Raw genomic sequence first — 13,648 nt, forward strand, 5'->3', positions numbered from 1 at the left:
CTCTGCTTTGTTAGTTCACCGCACCTGCTGCTCTGTTCCTGTATCCCAGTCTGTACTGGTCCCTATCCTGCCTACGTTTCTACTTGCCAGTACCCACCTGGCACAGCTGTGACCAGGGTCTGACCTGGAGTAGCACCTGGTCCCTCTGCTCGGTTACGCCCCTCCAGGCACTCCTCAGTTCATGGCACAGTGGGATCACTAATCACGCTCACGCCAGTCTGTCCGGGCGTGTGCGTAACACTATTTAATGTGTATGGCAGTGTTAAGACATTTCTATCAGTTTATTCCAGACTACAATGGCGAATGGACGTATTTTGGTCGTAAATATATATACATTGAGTCTATCCATTCAAAGAAAAGATGCTGGCACTGCAATTATATAAGATATAGAAATGCAGCACTCATCATTGCAACTTTAATCCACTTCATTCCAGTATAAAAGTTCACAGACGTGCGTTTTGTATCAGTGGTGAGTGCCACAATGGTGAATGACACAATGGTGAGTGCCACAATGGTGAATGACACAATGGTGAATGACACAATGGTGAGTGTCACAATGGTGAATGACACAATGGTGAATGACACAATGGTGAGGGCCACAATGGTGAATGACACAATGGTGAGTGCCATATTTTCTATATCGGCTGGGACTGAAGTGTCTGTAGATTGAGACTATTCTAGTTGAGCAACAGGTGAGCTGATATTCGTCAATCACGAGTTTAAGACTAAGGCCACATTCACACATTCAGTATTTGGTCAGTATTTTTCATCAGTATTTTTAAGCCAAAATCAGGAGTGGAACAATCAGAGGAAAAGTATAATAGAAACACGTCACCACTTCTACATTTATCACCCACTCCTGGTTTTGGTTTGCAAATACTGATGTAAAATACTGACCGAATACTGATCGTGTGGGTGTAAGGGGGAAGACCGGGGTGTAAGTACTTTCAGAAGAAGGGATCCAGAACTGCCGGGGCCGTACCTCTGGTTGCAGGGGGAAGACAGACTGCAAGCACAGGAGTCAGGTGACTGGGAAGCTGGGGGCGTGTCCAGATTGAGAGCTGGGAGGTCAGGTGACCGGGAAACTGGTGGCGTGGCTAGAGAGAGGGAGAGACGAGGACTTTTGCGCAGCAAAGCGGCAAGAGAATTCTGCTCAGGAGAGCAGTGTGAGAGGGTCCAGGCTCCTGGCTCCAGTACTGGGAGCAAGATCCGAGTGCAGTGGACCGGAGGAGTCAAGCAGACTAGAGGGAGAAGAGACGCAGGGTCCATGAAGCCGAGCACGTGAGGTGCACTGTTATGGACTAGGGGCTCAGCGGGTAAAACCGGAGACCGCCCGCTGCCGCCAGAAGACGGAGCATTGTTTGGGCGGGGAAGCCTGAAGAAAGCGTCACCAGCATCAGCTGGCAACTGCCTTGTGGAGGATAAAAGTTAGCTAAGTGTAAAAACTGTTGTTTACAACCGGTTTGACTCTGCTACATCTAGTTAAACTGTGAACTGTCAGTTATAGACTTCTACCTGCTATTTCCCTTGTTTTTCCCCATATTTTCCCCTGTTACTCCCTGCGTGGAGATTTACCCTGTTATCATAAACCTCCCCTGTTTATTAACCCTGTATTGGCTGCTCTGTGTTTCTGTGTCACTGCATCTAAAGTACCCGTGTTACTTGAACGTGTCCTTACACAGAATAACATGGCTTGGCTTTATGTCTACCAAATAACCAGACGAAATCAAGGTGAATTGCTTATAAATATCTTATTGTCCATTTAGTCATTAGTATACATACCTCCTTCTGACACATCGATTGCACTATCGGCATCCTGGTCTTCATCAAAGTAAGAAGACCTAACACCTGAGTCATTTTCAAATGAAGGATTTTCTAGGAAAGAAAATTAAAATATAGTCAATGTGCATCATAGCCTGGAAGAACAACACTTGTGGAAAATACTGTTCCCATGCTGAGACTGAGACATACAATGTAGTGAAAACGGCTAAAATTATTTGTACGGTAAAATCGTGAGAAAATTGCAGTTGCGCCATTCTTTCTGAGTTGTCATCTTCAAGGCAATTACTGTGCGATGAGCTGGTAATTTTATTCTGCAGTACATTGTAATTACAAACGCATATGTTTTATGTTTTACTGATTTTAAAAATTCAAAAAGCTTGAAAAAATATTTTTTTTTTGCCGTCATATTCTTTTTTATTTGACCTTGATTTTGATGGGACAAGTTATCGAAATTATTGGTGCCATTTTGAGGTACATGCGACTTTATGACACAATTTTTGTCAATACCAAATAAGCTATTATAGAGGTGGAAAAGTTGGTGATTCAAACTTTTATGCTTTTTCTACAATTTTTAACAATTTTTAAACTTTCACATTTTGTATTAGTCCCCTTAGGGGACTGAGACATCTAAGGGGCCAAACTATTGTGATCAGAGCTAGCTCCGGTCACTGCAGATACGTAGGTGCAGGTTGTGCAACACAGCCAGCACCAAACATTTATAGTGGGACCTACATGTACAGATGGGTGACTTACATGTACATTACACATTGGAAAGGGATTAAAAAACACATCATCCTTATCGCCATCCCTACAAAATGAAAAACAATTTCAACATTAAAAAAACTGTTTTTTTTACTCACGGTGCCCAGTGCTGTAGAGCTGATCTGATGATGGAGGGTATCTGGGTATATGCTGATTATAATCCATGTCTAACTGTACAGCATTCATCGGTCCCTGATTTCCCGTCCAGTTTCTCCTCTGTGCTGGATACCTGACATCATCATCATCTTCATATGGGTTGTTGTGAAAGGGTGACTGCTGCCTGTAGGAAGGCCTATATGTGGTTCATAAAGAAAATATGAAAAAAAAATCACAACTGTTCAAGATTCACTCAATAAACACGTGAACACTGTATGTCTAGTGTATGAGAAAGAACGAAGGAGTGGCAGCCATTTTGTGTTGTCGTTAGAACTTGTATGAGGTAACACGTACAAGATGGCCTCCGTTGCTATGCAGCAGCCAAAGCTCAGAGCCTGTTGCTTTACAAGCAGCACATTAATACAGTTTTAGGGAAAATTTCTGAGGCAGCCATATCACCATAAACCCAGTCAAAAGACTGTCCGACCACTGATATTGCAGAAGAAATTGCATTACATGGAGTCCAGTCAAATGTATGAGTGACCGTGTAATAAATGTGTCATGTCCTCCAGAGCAGGAGCAGTTCTTTGCAGCGTCTCCACACTCGCTTTTGAAACCTATAATGTTTTTTGTTATAATTTATAAATACTTTTCCTCACTATTCAATTGGTATATAGTTTTAACCCATTAAGGACACAACCAATTTTCGTTTTTACGATTTCTTTATTTCCTAACATTTCTTTGTTTCCTTCTAACATTTTTTTGGGTGTTGTTTTTATGGCGTCCATTGCGCAGTAAAAATCACCAGCCGACACGATTCCCCAACGTCATAACGATTACAGAGATACCAGACTTATATAGGTTTCTATTATTATTATTATTATTATTATTTTAAACACTTAAAAAAAAATTAAGTAAAAAAAAAAGTGGTTTGTGTCGCCATTTTCCCAAGATCTGTCACTTTTTTATTTATTTTTCTGTCAAGAGAGCTGTATGTAAAATGTTTTAATCGCCATTTAGAGCATTTTTTGGGGGCTAGTGTGGAAACTGAAAAACAGCAATTTTGTAATTTTATTATTTTTTGTTTTTTGTTTTACAGCATTTACCTTGTGGGTTCAATAATTTTATATTTTGCTACATCAGACTTTTACGAATGGATCAATACTGGATATGCTTATGTTTTCTTTATTTTTAAATGGGGAAAAGGAGATTAGTTTGCAATTTTATGTTTTCTTTTAACTTTACATTGTATATTTTTAAGTCTGCTATCAAGTACTGCAATATAAAGTGAAAAATAAGGTCTCCTATGAAGCCCAAAATGTGGCAACCAAGTACCAAGGTGGCTTCAGCAAGACGTTGGCTACCATTACAATTGGTAACCTGCAAACACGTTGTGGGGTGCCTATGAGGGACCCAATAGAAAACTCACCATGCTTTTGCCACATTCACACGTTCAGTATTTGGTCAGTATTTTACATCAGTATTTTTAAAACAAAACCAGGAGTGGTCGAAAAATGCAGAAGTGGTGACATGTTTCTTTTATACTTTTCCTCTGATTGTTCCTCTCCTGGTTTTGGCTTACAAATGCTGATGTAAAATGCTGACCAAATACTGAATGTGCGAACGAGGCCTAAAGGTGGGTCATCAATATAAAAGTGGCGGACAATAGAGGTGGATAAATTGATTTTTAACAAATGAAAATCTGATAACTGTGGCTGTAAGACATGTGAGGGGTGAACCTGGGACAGGTGAACATAATAATGTATTATTTTTAACCTCATTCACTCCCTTTCTTTTAGTATGCTCTGGGGTGCGGAGAGACGTTTGAGCATAAGATGTTACAATTCGCTCCGAATCAAATTTTACAGCCAATTCACATGAACTGAACCTGAAAGGAACTTTTTTCAATTTGCTTACGTCTAGTGGACAACCCCTTAAAGTGGTCAAAATCTCACTTTTGGGAGAACAAATTGGTTGTATGCTTTACGGCCTTGCAGCACTCCGGTTCTGGTTTCAAATCCGACCAAGGCTAATATCTAAAAATAAGTTGTATGGTCTCCCCATGTTTCTCCAGGTTCTCAAGTTTCCTTACACTCCCCAAAAATATGATGATGATCCATTAATTGTATATAAATATACCCGGTGTGTATGAGATTCTGCACCCAACTGAGGACATGAATTAAGGTTGTGTATGATGACAGCCTCTCTATGGCACTTCAGAATATGCATATAAGAAATAAATAAAGACTATTGTAGAAAATTCATAAAATAATGCTGCCTTACCCTCGGTCAATCTCCAGAGTCTCTGAGTCATAGTACCCAGAGTTGTAGGCTCCTTTATTGTACGCCATGGTGATGTCACTTATGTTCTGCACGTCGTATATTACCTTCTTAGAACATTCTCTGCCATGTTATTCTAGGAAAAAAAAGTATGAAAAATGTTATTAAGTCTGTTCGGCCACTGTGTAACTACACAAATGAGTCCGCGTCAGGTATTTGCAGGTGTCAGATTTTACCCAGTGAAACATCACACACAAGATTCCTCAGATACCTCGCCATAAAATAATATAATAAGCTGATTAGCGAGGTTTGAAGCGTCCGTACTGTTAACACGTAACTGGATGTTTATGACTCCCTATTAAATTATTCAGGGGTCAAAAGGCTATGGCTGATATAAATCCTAAAATATCTTATAGGCAGAAATACTCTCGAGAGGATATAAAAGCAGTTTTTAGTCATCAGACACTCATTAACTGCAGACTACCTGAATTCAATAGTGTAGCCGGATGGTTAAAGTACTAATCAACTGAGAAGTCAATTCAATCATTATGCCCTGTGTTCAAACATTTTAAGGGGTATTCAGGTCTAGGCAAGTCCATACATTGGATTGGTGATAACTGTTATATCAATGTGGTTCTCACTGTTGGATCAGATGGAACAACAAACTTGTGACCCTATTCTCCCTTGGCTGCAAGTGTAAGGGGGTGGAAAGCGGAAGATGTAATTTGTCAGTGTGGCGCCCCTGAGGGTTCAGTCGCCACAGAGGTACTGCACCTCACCCAGAGGTGTGGTGTCTCCTTCTCTCAAGGTAAGGAGGGAGTGCTGCCCGGAACCCCAACACCCGCATTCAACACTACACTACTCTAGGCCGGCTGGAAGGGCAAGATGCACTGTGTTTCTGCTGAGCCCTGTCCCTGGCTGGAGTGGGGGAAACCAAAGAGAGGGGGAACCAGTAGTGGGTGAGGGTGGAGGATGCAGAGTAGGAGAGCACCATAATAGGAGGTATATAAAGGGAAGCCATCTTAGGGTGGCAGAGTAGTGCAGAGGACAGAGAGTGAGTAGCAAGGAGAGGAGGGGAGCAGAGTGTCTTCAGGAGCTCTGCTCCATAAGGGGCTTAGTAATAGAGGCCCAGGAGGGGAGCAGAGGAGGAAGGCTCCGTCGACAGAAGGGATCTCAGGGGGTACGGTGAGTGCAGGACGGCACCCGTACGACCGAATCTGCCAGGTGTCAGAGGGATCAGGCCACAAGAAGGGAACCGGTCCCTGGACCAGCCGTGTTACTCCAGGTCTCGGCTGGAAAACCGGAGGCTTCTGCACTTCCATGGTGCAGTTGCCACAGTCTCACCCTAGTCACCGTGAAGGGCATCAAGTAGGTCCGGGAACTCCTGGTAGCCCAGAGGGACTTCAGAGCACCCGATCGGGACTGTGTGTAGGAAAAGCGCAGGGCAGGAGGGAGAAGACCCGGCGCGAGAAGTCAGTCTAGTAAGGAACATAAAGAAAGCGGGGTTCCATCAAGCGCTCCTGATATACTTGGGAAAGTGCTGGACCCTTGTTTGGTGGACGCAGTGCGACGCGGGAGGCTGACACCCGTACAGTGTACCTGACGAACTTGAACAGAACTGTGAGTAAACTTGGATGAATGCACTCCACTGCCTCCGTCAGTTATTTCCGCTGCGCCATCTCTCCTGCACCACAAGCCCCAGCATCACCATCATCTGCACCTACACTGCCCTGGGGCCTGCTCCACCTGTGGGGAGCCGTTCCAACTCAGCTGCCCTACCAACCGCCCCAGAGGTCTGAAGCAGTGCTGATATCTATTACCAGAAACCACAGGTGGCGTCACGAACACTTTCTAAGAATTACAAATCCCATATAAATATATTCAATCCCCCTTTTTGTTGACCGCCCTGGGCCACGGACCGGGCCGCCACCACTGTGACATATCCCTTCCCCAGCACCTATAGGCCCGGCACCGAGTACCCCACGGCCCTGGGGGCGCGTCATCAGCGCTCCACAGAAATCACAACCAAATGCCGCCTTCTGTTAGTTGAACAGGACAGACAGGAACTGAAGGCTGGGGGGAGTGTTCCCAGAGGAAAGAGTTTGAAGGGTGTGCCGGGTCAGGTGACAGCTGTGAAGCAGTTGCTAAATATAAAAGGTTGGGATGGCGAAGCAAGAACTCAGTTGGCTCTCATTTATAAAAAGAAAAGGACAAGTGAACAGCGGGATGAAACTGTGACCGAAATCCAGTAATGATTGCCAAGAGTGAGCTGATCCCAGAGGAGGCCGGACTTTGCAGGTCAGGCCCCGAAGCCCAGATTTTGCAGGTCAAGCCCGAAGCCCAAACTTTGCCAGTCAAGCTCCGAAGTGCAGACTTCACCGGTCAAGCAACGGAGGCCAGATACCCCTCAAAAAGAAAAGGAGAGCTTGTCATCCGGACAAGACGTCCAGGCCATTACTTCCAGTGCAGATGTACAGTACAGAGTGTGGAACGGGCCGTGCTCAGGGATGGAGATGACGAGCAACGGTGACGAGCATAGTGTTCATCCCGGGATTCACATCTCTAGATATTAGAGCCAATGTGACTAAAGCAAGGATGCTAAAAGGGGTTGTGCCACAAACAAAAGTATATTTTAATCAATAGATCTTTGAATAATAATAAAATGTTCCTGTGCTGAGATAATCTTATAAATGTGCCCCTGCTGTGTCCTGTGTAATGGTTTGTATAGCCTTGTGCTTCTGTGACGCCCAGCTGTGCTTGGTATCACAAATACTAGAAGGGTGTATTGAAGGATTAATCCACAAGAGGCCCCCCCCACAACCATTCACACATCTCCACCTTCCACCTCAGACCACCAGAGGGAGCCCGTTAGGGATATAAAAGGGAAGGTGGAGCCAAGCAGTCAGTCGAGTCTAGACTGGAGTCGACAGAGAGCAAACCTGTTGAGAGAGTTCCTGCAGTCAGGAAGCCTGAGAGAGGTCAGTCTGCAGTGGAGCACAGTCCAGACTCAGTTGTAGCTCAGAGCAGTGAGCTTTAGGTGTGCCGGCGCCATAAGATCGGTGAAGCGCGGCCAGCTGCCGTTAGTGTGAGTAGCCTGGTGAGGGCCCGAGTAGGCCGGAGGAGAGTGAAGAGTTAGTACATAGGGGCAGAGGAGCTTAACTAGCTCACCCCGAAGAAGTTACCGGACACCGGGTCCAAAGTTTACCGGGATCTCTATGACCCAGTAAGATATAACCGGAATCCCTGGAGAACTACAAGTTCCAGGATCGCTAAAGTGCTGATACGTAACAGAGCCAGGAGACACATAGGCTCGCAGCTAAGGTGCATGTACTCCAAGTAAAGGCCCTACCACAAGGTCAGCCAGCGCAGGACAGAGACAAAGTTAGGCCTAGCTCCAGGCAGGTCAGGAACTTACTACACAGTAGCAAGAGACAGGAGGCCCGAAGCCCGCTCATTGGGGAGGATCCTGACATGCACCCTTCACCCTACAGTGCTCCGGAACGTGCCTGAATTTCCATCAGTAAAAGGTACTGGAGTGACTATCGTGTCTGTCCCTGTTCTTGCTCTGACCCGGCTGGGCCTCGTCTGTCCTGCATACCCCGTCATACACTGCCCTGAGGCCTAGCTCCACCTGTGGGGAGCTATACCATCGAGCTGCCTTATCATCGGCCTCAGTGGACTGCGCAGCGCTGGTGATTCTCACCAGAAGCCACAGGTGGCGTCACAAACTCTTTAATACAATAAACAAACCATTAACCCTTTTTAAGGAGAGACCCCAGGGTACGGGCCCGGGAGCCGACCACCGTGACATCCCTGAAGGCCAGGCTTAAGGCCCCGGTACCGAGTCATCCCCCATTCCCCTGGGCGAGTCATCTCCAACTGGCGTCACGAACAGGATCACGTGCCCGCTGCAACGACAAAGTGTTATGCCCGTTGCCACCGGGTACTGTGCGCCTTTATTCTGAACTGTGTACGTAAAGTTGTGAAGATTGCCGCCATTGTTGGGTCGCTGAGCGAGAAGAAGGGCGTAACCGCGGGAAAATTAAGGGCGTACCTGCAAAAGAGCGCGACGTCCCGGACACGCCCCACGCATCGACGTCAAATCGGGAGGCGCCAGGTCCTGTACGGAGCGTCGCTGAACGCACTGACGTAGGACGCAAGCGACGCAAGGTCCTGAAGACTGCGGCCTACCGGAAGAAGGACTAGAAGGTAGGCCACAGTTAACTAGGGGGGCGCTAAGATGTCCGACGAACAGCACAACGCCGACATGCCGGCCAACGTCCCTGAAGTTCAACCCGCGCCCGATGATGAGTAGGCCGAGGCCGCCACTCCACCAGCAGCGCCTGTAACACATGTAATTCCTATGACTTTACCGGACATTCCTGGAGCAAAGTGGCTCCCCCAGTACAAAGGCAAACTAGATACCCTGTCTGGATTCAAACGGAAGATATGTGGTATCTTGGACATGTACTCTATGACCGGCAACCAAAGAGCTGCCGTTGTATTAGGACAACTGACCGGTGCTGTGGAACGGGAAGTGGAAACATGGTCGGCCGCAGACCAGGAGTCAGTGTCCGCAATATTCCAAAAACTACAGACTGTCTTTGAGGACCTTACTGAGGCGGACCTCTGGATGAGGTTCTACAGCTGTTCCCAACAACCAGAGGACAATGTTCGGGACTACGCCTGGCGTCTCCAAGGGGCCCTGCGGGCTCTGAACCAGGTTAGTCCAACCAGCGTCGAGAATGAGAACAAGATGCTGAAGGAACAGTTTGTCAGGGGACTGAGGTCTCCAGAGGAGAGCAGGACTGTGCGTTGGTGGTCCCTGGATCATCCAGATGCCACCTTTGACAATCTCAAGGACATGGCTATAAAAGGACTGCAGCCCCTGGAAACAAATGCCATCCAACGTTACCAGGGTGGGGCAACCCCAGAGCCTGCAACACCCACCTTCTCCCCAGTGGCTGCTGAAGCTAAAGTCCCAGCAACATCCCCTAAAGAACTGGACAGTCTGCGCTCTGAGGTGCGTCAGTTGAGCAAAACCCTGACCACCGTGCTGAGTGCTGTGCAGCTGCGGACGGAGCCCGAGGAAGGAGGGAAGATCCTGCTAGCCGATAGTCCTGAGGATGTCCCCTGGATGTGGAGGAGGAGGAGACCAACACCGCCCTCGCCGAGGACCAGTGACCAGCGCCGTCCACAGAAGGACCCTGCCTGCTACCGCTGCCGTAAGACCGGACACATCGCCAAGAATTGTCCTTTAAACGAGAAAACCCTGGGTTCGAGGGCCGACACCCAGGAGTAAACTCACCAGGCCCATCAGACTGGTACAACAGGTTCATCGGAGGAAGACCTTTCCTGTCCATTGTACTGGACGGGATCCCGACGCATGCCCTGCTGGACACAGGATCTCAGGTAACCATCATGCCTGACGTCCTTTACAAGAGGTTCTGGTCCATGGACGACCTACGTCCGCCAGCTCCAAATTTGTCAGTATATGCCTCAAATTGGCTCCCCCTTAACATACTCTGGGTTAAGAATGTGACTGTGAAGGTGGGGAGAGTGGAGCTGAAGGACCAGGGGCTAATTGTAGTAGAGACTAATCCTGATGACACTAATCCGTATATGGTACTTGGCACTAACATTGTTGGTAACTGTTTGGGAGAGGTTGTGTTTCTGCTCCAACAGATCGCCGACACTGCCAGGCCGAGACAGCGGAGGGCACTGCAAAGGGAGATCCGAGTCCTGACGTATCAACAGCAAGTGAGGCTAACAGACGGCGAAATCGGTAACATGCGGGTAACAGACCCCATACCCATTGTCACCCCCCCAATGAGTGAAATGCTCATCTGGTGTAGAGCTGCTATAGGTCTTAGAGGACAGAGCTACCAGGCGGTAGTAGAACCCTTTTGCTCCGAGCATAGACCCACGCTCTTAACCGCTAGGGGAGTGGTAGATGTACGTAATGGGAGGGTGCCCGTCCGTCTTCTCAACTTAGGGGAAGACGAAGTCAAATTGCCACGTTATGCCACTGTTGCCAAATTACATGCTGTCAATAACAATTGCATCCATGAGGCGGAGTCCTTAACCTCACCAGATGAAGTGGAGGAGAATGACCCTGCAACCCAGGTGGAGGATTGGTGTCAACAGCTCCATGTTGGGACAGACACCACTCCTGCCCATCAAAAACAGGGTGTACACCGGGTGGTTCAAGAATACTCGCAGGTGTTCAGTAAACATCCACTTGACTTCGGGAGGGTTAAGGGGGTTCAACATCATATCCCCACAGGCAACCATTCCCCAATCAAAGAACGTTATAGCCTGTACCCCCAGCTCACTACCAGAAGGCAAAAGAAATGCTGCACGACATGAGGAAGGCGGGAGTAATAAGGGATAGATGTAGTCCCTGGGCAGCTCCCCTAGTGCTAGTTAGGAAAAAGGACGGGAGCATGAGAATGTGTGTAGATTACTGTCAAGTAAATCGCATTACACATAAGGATGCATACCCTTTACCACGCATAGAGGAGTCCCTAGCTGCCTTAAAGTCTGCAAATTACTTTTCCACCCTTGACCTCACTAATGGATACTGGCAAGTAGCTGTGGCTGAGGAAGATCGGGAGAAGACGGCCTTCACCACCCCGATGGGACTTTACGAGTTCAACAGTATGCCGTTTGGACTCTGCAATGCCCCCAGAACGTTCCAGAGATTGATGGAGTGCTGCCTGGGACACCGCAACTTCGAAACTGTGTTACTTTATCTGGACGATGTAATAGTGTACTCCAGAACGTACGAAGACCACTTGAAACACCTGGCAGAGGTATTTGAGTCACTGTCCCGGTACGGGATGAAGTTGAAGCCCTCAAAGTGCCACCTGCTCAAGAGAAAGGTACAGTACCTGGGGCACATTGTCAGACCGGAAGGGGTAGCACCAGACCCGGAGAAAGTCACAGCCATCCAGAAGTGGCCAGAGCCGAAGAACCTCAAGGAGGTGCATCAGTTCTTGGGACTAGTAGGATACTACCGGAGGTTCGTAAAGGACTATACTAAGAAAGCAGCTCCTCTGCAAAACATCCTGGTAGGGCAGTCCCCCAAAGGCAAAAACCCCCCATTCCACTGCGGTAAGGAGCAAGCCGAGTCGTTTCAGGAGATGAAGGAGATCCTGACAGGCGATGAGATCCTAGCCTACCCTGACTACAGCCAACCGTTTCTGCTGTACACAGATGCCAGCAATGAAGGACTGGGCGCTGTTCTAAGTCAGAAGCAGAATGGCCAAGAGAAAGTGATCGCATACGCAAGCAGGAAGCTCCGCCCGACTGAGAGAAACCCAGAGAACTATAGCAGTTTTAAGTTGGAGTTCCTGGCCTTGGTCTGGGCCATCACTGAAAGATTCAAGCACTATCCGGCCTCCAGTAAGTTCACTGCCTTTACTGACAACAACCCCTTGACCCACCTTGAAACAGCTAAGTTGGGGGCACTGGAACAACGATGGATGGCTCGGCTGTCAAACTACCAATTTACAATTAAATACCGGGCGGGCCGCAAGAACGCCAACGCCGATGCCCTGTCTAGGATGCCTCACCAGTCAGACACAGAAGAAGAAGTGGATGACCTGGAAGAGATAGAGCTACCTGCCTTTCATCGGAGTGGGATGATCCATGAGCAACGAGCCTCCAGGAAGCAGCGTGGAAAGACGTTAAACCCCCTGCCTCACCACAGCTGGAAAGAGACCCAGGACGGCGACCCGGTTGTCAGCCGCATCAAACAGCTGATAACCCAAGAAGGTGCCTCCCTGGAGAAGGATGCGTCTTTCCAAGCAAAGAAGCTGTGGAACGAGAGAAGCCGGCTGTGTATCTACCGTGAGAAGCTGTGCCGGAGGTACGTCAATCCAAAAACCCATGAGATGGTATGGCAGATAGTGGTCCCGAAGACAGACATCCAGATGGTATTAGAAGCTTACCACGATCAGGCGGGGCAATTTGGCTGGAAAAAGCTAGAGACCCTGCTGAAGTGTCGATTCTACTGGGTAGGAATGCGCAGCTCCATTGAGAGGTGGTGCCGGGACTGTGGACCTTGTGGCCTAAGAAGAAAAGACTTCAGCAGCCAGAAGGCACCCCTGCAACCCATCAAGATGACTTGACCCCTGGAGATCGTGGCCCTGGACCATGTCAAGCTTTCCCCCAGCAGGTCAGGGTACTCGTATGCTCTGACCATGGTGGATCACTACTCTCGTTTCCTGGTGGTCGCCCCCGTCAAAGACCTGATGGCAGAGACAGCAGCAAAGACGTTCCAAGCGTATTTCTGTAGACCCCATGGTTACCCTGAGCAGGTGCTGACGGACCAAGGCCCGGCCTTTGAGGCTGAGATGTTCAAGGAGTTCTGCCATCTATACGGTTGTAAGAAGATAAGAACTACACCGTACCACCCACAAATCAACGGTCTCTGCCAAAAGATGAACAACATCATCATCGACCTGCTAAAGACCATACCACTTGAGGAGAGAAACCAGTGGCCAGACCTACTACCAGACCTAGTGAATCTGTACAATCATATACCAGTAAGTTCCACCAATTGTACTCCGGCATATCTCATGCGGGCAAGGCCAGGAAAGCTGCCCATGGATCTGGAGCTTGGTGTTGTTGAGCCTGAAGCTGATATGACCACTGAAGACTGGGACAAGGCCAGACAAGAGCAGTACAGAAGGGTACAAGCTTGTGTCAAGGACAGTCTTAC

At 48.0% G+C, this 13,648-nt stretch overlaps 1 protein-coding gene across 1 annotated transcript in view; it reads right to left on the bottom strand.

Moving 5' to 3' along the window:
• Positions 1-13,648, bottom strand: part of TMC5 (transmembrane channel like 5) — a 119,471-nt gene that overhangs the window by 52,242 nt on the left and 53,581 nt on the right. The window contains exons 2-4 of the mRNA XM_073647630.1: positions 4,924-5,056; positions 2,643-2,836; positions 1,783-1,875 (exon numbers count right to left, since the gene is read on the bottom strand). Coding sequence (XP_073503731.1) covers positions 1,783-1,875; positions 2,643-2,836; positions 4,924-4,991 — 355 coding nt within the window. The 5' untranslated portion in view covers positions 4,992-5,056. The remainder of the gene's footprint in view (positions 1-1,782; positions 1,876-2,642; positions 2,837-4,923; positions 5,057-13,648) is intronic.

Source organism: Phyllobates terribilis, unplaced genomic scaffold (genome assembly GCF_046119375.1).
Source record: "Phyllobates terribilis strain yellow unplaced genomic scaffold, ASM4611937v1 Scaffold_9__5_contigs__length_417890890, whole genome shotgun sequence".
Classification (NCBI taxonomy): domain Eukaryota; kingdom Metazoa; phylum Chordata; class Amphibia; order Anura; family Dendrobatidae; genus Phyllobates; species Phyllobates terribilis.